The following is an 8,910-nucleotide window of genomic DNA, read 5'->3' on the forward strand; positions in this document are numbered from 1 at the left end:
AGCTAAAAGTTACAAATTTCAAAGAAGTGCGTAGCAACATCGTGAACTTAGTTTGCAGAGATGAAAAGCTCTAAAGGTAAAACACCAGCCAACGGGTCAAGACCTATCAAGAAAGGTTGTCCAACGCCGGGCAAGCCACCTAAAGCTTCAAGACCAAAGGATCCTGTTGAAGTCAGTTGCTATACTTCTGTAGCTCATCAGTACAGTGTGTAGCTAGTATCGCCACAGGCTTATAAATGCTTGCTCTGTACACACACCACAGAGTGTTGAATATTAAAACACTGATCACCACGGTACACTGTTACATACTACACTACTGTGATAAATATTACACTACATTCTCTAAATAGGTGTACTGTCGAGTGCGACCATTAAAAGATGATGAACTGGAGTCGTGTGTGGAGGTTCCTGAAGACACACTGCTCAAAGTCACGCCCCCTGAGTGCTCTATCGCTTTCAAGAATGGGCACAGAAATGCTGTGAGTTTAATTCGCAATACTCTTTTACTTGAAATACTTCACGGCTAAGCTTCCTGATCTCTTAACCGTATCAATGCGCTCTGTATAGTGTTTCCTTTGAAGTTTCATACAGTACTTGTTCATCTAGGTACTATACATGTATGTACGGACGGTATACATGTACAGTAGTGACGTTTGATATTTTGTTCAGCACGCTCACAAGTTCAAGCATGTGTTCACGGAGGGGACTGATCAAACGGATATCTTTGACAGACTGGGCTTCCCTCTTGTGGAGGACCTCCTACAGGGAAAGAACGGTATGCCAGTAAAAGTAGTGGAGTAAAAACGAATCACCAAACCTTAGGCCTTGATCAAAATTACTGAAATGAGGCAGAATAATAACTATTTACATGTACATGCACCTGCGCATGTATCTGTTGTCATTGACAGGCAACCTTATTGATAGCTAGATCATACGTACGTATACAGTACAGTGAATGTCTACTGTTGTCACCTCATGCAGCTGGGTCACTCTCTATAATAATTATTGCCAGGTTAATGGTCTCAGAAGTGTCCATAGGAGATGTTTCGATCTAGCTATAAAGTGCATGTCAATGTGCATGTATGTTAGCTGGCCACCTCTTCATTACAGCATTTGTTAGTCAGTGCAGGGGTGACTGCTAGAGTTAGTCAGTGCAGTGGTGACTGCTAGAGTTAGTCAGTGCAGGGGTGACTGCTAGAGTTAGTCAGTGCAGGGGTGACTGCTAGAGTTAGTCAGTGCAGGGGTGACTACTGGAGATGTACTGTACCTAGGATAGGCAGATAGTTTGACACATAAGTCGTATATATACATGTACATAAGTCGTATATACACATGTACATGACTTGTGTGGTATGTACTGTCGTACACAGTATATAGTAGTGTGTTGTACACTGGCCCCTGTGTGTAATCTGTAATCTTGTTTCTTGCTTCCTAGGGCTACTATTTGCCTATGGCATAACCAACTCTGGCAAGACGTACACTATGAACGGGGAACCTGACCAAGCCGGTATTCTACCGAGGAGTCTAGACATCATTTTCAACAGCATAGCAGACGTCCAAGCTTTCAAGTTTGTGTTTCGCCCTGACAATACTAACGGGTTTGACCTATTCACTGAAGAAGAGGCTAACACAGAGGCTCAAAAGAGCAAGCCCAAGAAGATCAGTCCTAGAATGAGGTGTGTGTGTGTGTGTGTGTGTGCGCGCGCGCGCGCTGGTCTGTGTTCCCTTTCTTTCCTTTTACCCTAAAGAGAAATCTACATTAAATTTACTTACGCATTTGTTTGTATGATAGTCACACTCAATCCTTCTCCCCTCATCCCTCAGATCTGAGATGCCCGACTATGGGGACCTGCTCAGGATCCCAGAACCCCGTAAAGTAGAGACAGGTGTAGATGAGGACAGCAACTACTCTGTTTTCATCTCCTATGTGGAAATCTACAACAATTTCATCTATGACCTCCTGGAGGATAGGAACTTGGATGCCATTAAACCAAGGTCTGTGTGTACAAGATACGTGTAAGGATCATGCATGTACATGCACATTTACTTACTACAGTCTAAGTAGCCAGGGTTACTGGCAGCCCTCTCAGATAAGCATTTATACATTCATGACGTTTACCATCTTTAGCACTGTGATGAGCTTAACCATCTCTGAAGCTGAGCTTGATTATACATGGCATGTACAATTGAGTTGACTATGCCACCATCCCCCACAGTGCCCCCACCTCTAGAATCCTTCGTGAGGACTCATCCCGCAACATGTATGTTAGTGGAGCCACAGAGGTGGAGGTCAAGAGTACAGAGGAGGCATTTGAAGTTCTGTATCGCGGTCAGAAGATGCGTAGAGTAGCACACACCCAGTTGAACCAAGAGAGCAGTCGCAGTCACTCTGTGTTCACCGTTAAACTAGTACAGGCCCCACTTGACCACACTGGCAAGGATGTGCTGCAGGTAAGAATGGTGTGTTGTGTGCACGACAGTATGTACAGTGTATGTGACATGCAACTTAAGGTATGAAAAAATAGTTTTAAATCAGATCCCTTGTATTGAGAGACCACAATAAAACTGTTGTACAATTACTGTACGTTGATGATGATCTACATGTATAATCTCTTTTTCATGTTTGTTGTATATAATTATTATACACACATGTACCTGCTTCCCCGCTTTGCAGGACAAGTCCAAGGTAGTCTTCTCACAGCTGTCTCTGGTCGATCTGGCCGGCTCGGAGCGCACCTCTCGTACTAATAGCCATGGCGATAGACTTAAAGAGGCTGGAAACATCAACAAGGATTTGATGGTGCTCCGGACATGCATGGAGACAATCAGAGAGAACCAGAGCAGCAATGTCACCAAGGTACACGTACACGTACATGTATATATAGTAGAGTGTACTCTCTTGTTGACCTAGTTGGCAATACTATAACAAATGAAAGCACCGCAGGTGCTGATGCCTCGGTGGAGATGCCAAAGCTACATAACATAAAGAGCTTTTATGCACATGATAAACAATTTAATTTTGCAAAAACTCAGAGAGTGGGTAATGATTGACCATTATTGTTGTTAAAAACGATGGATGCCAAAAGTTTAAGTCTAAAATTAATGGCTGCATTAGCAGAGCCTTGCAGCTCTCTTCTCACTCTTGCAGCTACCAATAGCTAGCGTTCTAGTGCAGAGCTAACTACTAAGTAGAGTAGCAACGCTCGGTAAACAAGTTTGGTTACGTGCTCTTCTGAAAAGGCTGATGGCATTCCAAGTAAGCAAACTAGGCATAACTCGAGAACGAAGCATTATTTTGCAAATCCACGAATTAAAATCCAAGTAAACATGACTAGAAGCCTATAGAAACTCTTACTTGCACTTGATTCATCCTTTAGCAGCTGTAGCAGTCTACACAGACACACAAACACACTACCGTATACCTCGCTTGCGCATGCGCACCGAGGCATAAACACTATCAGGGCAGCCACGGGTATAGTAGTCGTTTGGTTTTGGTTTTGTTTGTGATATGTGAGTCTGCTTACCTGGTTGCCATATAGCACTGCGTTTCGGATAGCCTTCACACAACAAGTTATTAGTTTTAATAGTGGCAGATTACGATGTACATACAAATGTATTTGCAGCTGAATTGATCCCTTACCGGTCTCTATGAATTGTAGGTTGTTGCTTCTTTACTATTGTATCCTCTGGTTTTTATACATGTAGATCTTGTCAACAGCCGAGGGTTAGCACTTCAGTACATGCTCTAATTAATTTTGTTATTGTATGCAATTTGCTTTAATTCCTTGATGTACATGTATACTGTGCGCATTTTCTATTGCATAATTATATGTACATTTACATTGTACTGTATGCATGTGATCATGAGTTCAGATGTGATACATTGCACACATGCAGGTACATGTACATGCATTCTACCAAAATTAATTGTAGTGCACTTCAATAAGACAATTCTTTTGTTGTTACTATGACAAATACGTTGTAGACGAATGCTGACTGTGTACATGTACTTCTTATCTCCCTCAGATCGTTCCGTATCGAGACTCTAAACTGACCCATTTGTTCAGGAACTACTTTGACGGAGTGGGCAAGGTTCGAATGGTGGTGTGCATCAGCCCCCGCTCAGAGGACTACGACGAGAGCATACAGGTGATGAGGTTCGCAGAAGTCACACAGGAGGTCGTCGTAGACCGACCCGAGACTGTCAGGTGAGGGAAGATTTGGATGACATGTGTACAGTGCATTGTGTGTGTACATCATTTATGTTACCTTCGTCACTCTCTATGTAAGTTTTACAACCTGTACGTGCCACAATTATTACATGTACAGTCAGTGTGCTAACAGTATGAACTATGCGTACATGTACATGTATTCTCTCCCTATAGACCAAACACTGGTCTGGCTCCAGGACGTAAGAGGGCCTACATGCTGTACAAAGCAGCACTGACGGAGGCTTCCATGACCGATGGTCTGGGAGAAGAGTGTGATACACCCCCTGCTGTGGCCCCTCACCCCTATACCCTGGCTCTGGGGGTGCTCTCAATACAGAAGGTGGGTGTTCTAGATACCAGGTTTTCAATCAAGTACATACAGTGTGTAAGCAATGTTCTCTATGTACTATCATAAGGCCTTATGCGCACAACAGTACGTGACAGTACCTCACCTCATGTTGTAGTATTTGCTGGAAGACTGCTCAGTGGAGAGTTTCTCTGAGTTCAAGGCCACTCTAGAGAAGAGGTCTAAAATCAGACTGGAGCTTATCGAAGATCTGCACACGAAACGTATGTTAACCTACAGTGTACATGTGGCAGAGCTGCATGAATATAATTACGGTGTACTGGTATAATTATACACTTGTACATGTACGTACTGTGGCGTGTCTATTCTAACTGGTTTGTTTACATGTAGTGTGCATGTATGTTTCGTTTTCTACATTAACCCTCCTCAAACACACACACACACATCTGTGAGTAGAGTCCTCATTCAAAACTGATCTGGCCACTCTTGAGGCGGAGGTGGTAGCGTTGAGGGCCGGGGCTGTTGAGCACAGGGCGTTGGTGAAGGGACGAGACAAACTGATCAAGGATAACCAGGAGCTCAGGGGCATCATCTCAGCACAGGACGAACAGGTACGTGTACATTACTTGTACTTGTACAAAATAGTGGAGTGTATTAATTATATTTATGCATGTACTTGTACTTGCACAAGAGTGAGTGTATATGTACTTGTACATGTACAGACTGTACTTCCGACATGCGTGCACGAATCATTACAAGTACAGTGCTTTGATCTCATTGCGGTTACATGATAACATCTAGGTCAATGCACTAGCACTTGTAGTGATTCGTGCATGCATGTCAGACCTCCTCAGGGTTGCACTGTATCAAACTACATACAGTACATGCATGTACATACGTGTACCTGTACCTGTACCTTCATGCATCCCATGTATATATAGACTGTATTATTATATATGTATAGACACATGCTGAGTACTCTAGTACTGTATACTGACTCCTCCTTCCCTCCAGAATGCCCAGCTGACTGCCGATTTGGAGCAGTCCTCAACCAATGAGGCTGTCCTCAGTAGGCAGGTGAGAGAGCTGCAACAAGAACTGATCAGAGCCAACCAGCAGAGACATAAACTGACCAAGACTACCCAGATGTACGAGGTTGACAAACAAGAACTGGTGCATGAAGTAAGAAAATATTTACATATCTGAATGTTTACCCTAATTTTGTACTTGGTTAGACCATACTTGGAGCAACATTAATATGTACGTACATGCACTTCACCTCCGATACCAGCACCTTCTCATAGTGTGTAGTGTTGCTATCTTGTTTCCTCCTCCCCCAGCTGGTAGTTGAGCGGGAGCAGCTTGTGAAGACTCAAAAGGCCACTGTTGCCATGGAAGGCCATGTACGCCAAGAGAGGGAGCGTTTTGAGAAACTAGCTCGTCAGATGAAGAACAAAGAGAAGGACTTGGCCGTCAAGAGTGACCAATTGAGACAGGTCAAAGAAGTGATCAAGAACTCTCCTCTGGTCTCTGTGAGGTCCACTCTCAAAGAGTCTAACACACCCATTAGCAAATCAGAGAGAAAGGTACATGTCACGTATAATGTGCGAAAGTACAGTGTACAACTGTCAGAGTTTCATCTAGTGGGGAGCAGAGAGTGAACCTCCCTTCCCCCCCCCCCCCACAATCACATCATAATTATTACCCCAATATTATACAGTATACATGTAGTACTACTGTACGTACGTACGTACAAGTAGAAAGTACAATACAATGTATCCGTGGCGCCCGCTCATCCAGGGGCCATGCTGTGAAGTCCTCGCTAATTGATTTGATCAGCAGCGAGGCAAGCCTTCACTCCTAGCTACATGCAGTTAAAGACACATATTATAAAGCATTATATCCCGTTGCTATGTTGTTGCCAAGTGCAATATGAAGCATATTGCACTGCTGAAAAGTCATATTGCACTGACCACAAAACGCCCCTCTGGCATAATTAAATTAAATATTGTATCATGAGAAATAATAAGTATCAAAGTAAGTCCAGCCATGCATGAATGTTCAGCACTGCTTGAGTTTCTTCTTTGCAACCATGCAGGTTTTAAAATCGTCCCAGGCTCATTTTGTGAAGATTCTGTGATCCTAGACCTAGTCCTCCACTTCTTGATGCACGGTCAATTCTGGCTTCATCATAGCACTAGAAGCGGCTCTTTTTGCAGGGGGCTTGAGCTGTTTTGCAGCAGTGTAGAGGCGAGCTTCTTTGGCTTGGTTGTGATATACCGAGGATAGTGCTAGTGGAGGGGGCTGTTCGAGCAGCAGTTACACTGAGTAGTATAGTGGGGTGTGGCTGTTTCTTCGCAGCAGTAAATGGGGTGGGGCTGTTTCTTTGCAGCAGTAGAGGGGTGGGGCTGTTTTGCAGCACCAGAAGTGGGGTGGGGTTGTTTTGCAGTGGTTTCAGCGTTGGAACTCCAACAATTTTGTGTCAAGCCATTCGTCTGTCATGCCAATCTTATACGCTGCATATACTGGCGTCTAGGAGAGAGAAGAGATGGAGCTGTGTCTAGAGTTGTCTTTGTCATCTTTTTGTGCAGTTTATATTGTGTTACTAAGACAGTGTTATGTTGCTATGCCCTCGGGATATAAACTAGTTATTACACGTGCACTCGGGATGCATGGAATATATTGCACTCAGCCCTCGGGGCTTACGCCCTCGTGCTTCAGTGCAATATATTCCATACATCCCTTGTGCCCGTGTTATAACTATAACTTATATTTTCTTGACCGTTGTCATTATAATTACATGAAAAAAACATAATAATTTCAGAATACTCGCCACAAGAGATGGAGTATTCAGTTTCTGAATCAAAGTCAGAATCACTATACTGTAACTATAATATTATCTAGAGCTATTATAAATTTAATCAATGGGTATATAGTCAATAAAGTGGGCACGGTCAACAATTTTGCGGCACGCTACTTCACGTAAAATCCTTCATCCTCAAAGTGTTTATCCTAAATGAAAGCCGACTGTAACTGTAACAATGTACATGTTGTATGTTGTTCAGTATACATTTGGCATGATTCCAATTTCACCTCTTGATTTTGTTTTGCTTTTGTGCTTCTGTGCTTTATACTTAACAGTACTTCTTTGCTCTTTTTCTCTATCTAGAGGGGCAATGTGCCGGCATTACGAGGCAAGGGCCGCAAACGCTCTTTCTCTGAAAACTACTTAGAGCACAAGCCCACGACCACAGTGAGAAGTGGGGACCTACTGCAGCCACTGATGAAGAAGAAAAAAACTGTCTCAACTCCCAGGCCTAAAGACTTTCAGTCTAGACAAGTAGACAAGTACTGCCTCCAGCATCAAGAGGAGGACTCTCAAGGAGACATACAGACAGCCCTGTTCAAGGTACTGTTATGTGCTCTAGACTACCCATAATTTGGAGCTAGTTCATGCTGGAATAAAAAAGCCTAACCTGTATCATTCTATTTATTGACAAGAATTACATGTACCTTGTTGGTTAGCTAAAATAATTCGCTGCTCATTGTACTGTCACTCCCCCCTGCAGGGAGATATCCACCGCACTAGGGGAGGTGGCACCTCTGTCCAGTTCACTGACGTTGAGGTACTCAAACACTCTCGTCCCAAAACACCATCCACTAGGGACAGGACGCGGCGGTCCACTCGCATTGCCTCACGGGGCAGACCGAGGGGTGGTCAGATGGGAGTGTCTAGTACTAGTGTCAAGAGTGATGTATCCTTGTCCAGTGTTAGCAGTCTGAGCAGCGAGGGGTCACCAGAGAGCAGTGTGAATGAGTGGACTGACGTGGAGTCTAGGGTGAGTTGATCATAGCACATTGTACAGAATCCACAATATTTCATGCAGAGGGAGTGTCCTCCTTCCCCCAAAAATGTGACAAAATTTCAAATGCACCTGCAGAACATTTTCGGGGAGGGGGACCCTGCTGCACATTTATTATCCTCACCCAGCAGCTGCCCCGTTAGCTAAGACCACATAATTTTCGTTCCTACAGTGTGCAGTGGCTATAGAAGGACGACCTGGATCAGCAACACCTGCCCTCACTCATGTCACTGTGTAAGTACAGTACATGTATGCATGCAGTGTGCCTATATAGTGTCAGACAGTTACATACATCTATGATACATTATTGGGACATTTGTTGATACTCTCATCCCCACACACACAATACAGACCGAAATAGCTCATAAGGAAAAGACATTTCAAGTAGAACTCAGTGACACATTTCTGTTGTGTTTGTTTGACACATTTCATTTGCACATTTTTGATCTGTTGACTCTTGACTTAAGTTACTTATTGGTCATTACTATACTGTAGTAGTTGTATCAAAATTAATATTAATCTTGGTGCT

At 43.5% G+C, this 8,910-nt stretch overlaps 1 protein-coding gene across 1 annotated transcript; it reads left to right on the plus strand.

The window, feature by feature from the left end:
- Positions 1-28: 28 nt before the first annotated feature.
- On the plus strand, positions 29-8,842 carry LOC135335750 (kinesin-like protein KIF23). Its single transcript, XM_064531292.1, has 17 exons — positions 29-171; positions 351-479; positions 670-775; positions 1,436-1,676; positions 1,825-1,995; positions 2,217-2,451; positions 2,675-2,857; positions 4,027-4,208; positions 4,386-4,551; positions 4,676-4,781; positions 4,975-5,129; positions 5,533-5,700; positions 5,859-6,104; positions 7,688-7,927; positions 8,088-8,357; positions 8,554-8,615; positions 8,733-8,842. The coding sequence occupies exons 1-17, from the start codon at positions 61-63 to the stop codon at positions 8,740-8,742; spliced, it is 2,781 nt and encodes a 926-aa protein (XP_064387362.1). The 5' UTR covers positions 29-60; the 3' UTR covers positions 8,743-8,842.
- Positions 8,843-8,910: the final 68 nt, after the last annotated feature.

The sequence above is a fragment of the Halichondria panicea genome, chromosome 5, assembly GCF_963675165.1.
Source record: "Halichondria panicea chromosome 5, odHalPani1.1, whole genome shotgun sequence".
Classification (NCBI taxonomy): domain Eukaryota; kingdom Metazoa; phylum Porifera; class Demospongiae; order Suberitida; family Halichondriidae; genus Halichondria; species Halichondria panicea.

What these genes read in the sequence shown, in the direction of transcription:
- LOC135335750 (XM_064531292.1), top strand. Translation starts at nt 61, where the DNA reads ATGAAAAGCTCTAAAGGTAAAACACCAGCCAACGGGTCAAGACCTATC. An exon ending in AAGATCAGTCCTAGAATGAG is followed by an intron (nt 1,677 to 1,824) that starts GTGTGTGTGTGT and finishes CTCATCCCTCAG; the next exon opens with ATCTGAGATGCCCGACTATG. An exon ending in TACAGACAGCCCTGTTCAAG is followed by an intron (nt 7,928 to 8,087) that starts GTACTGTTATGT and finishes TCCCCCCTGCAG; the next exon opens with GGAGATATCCACCGCACTAG.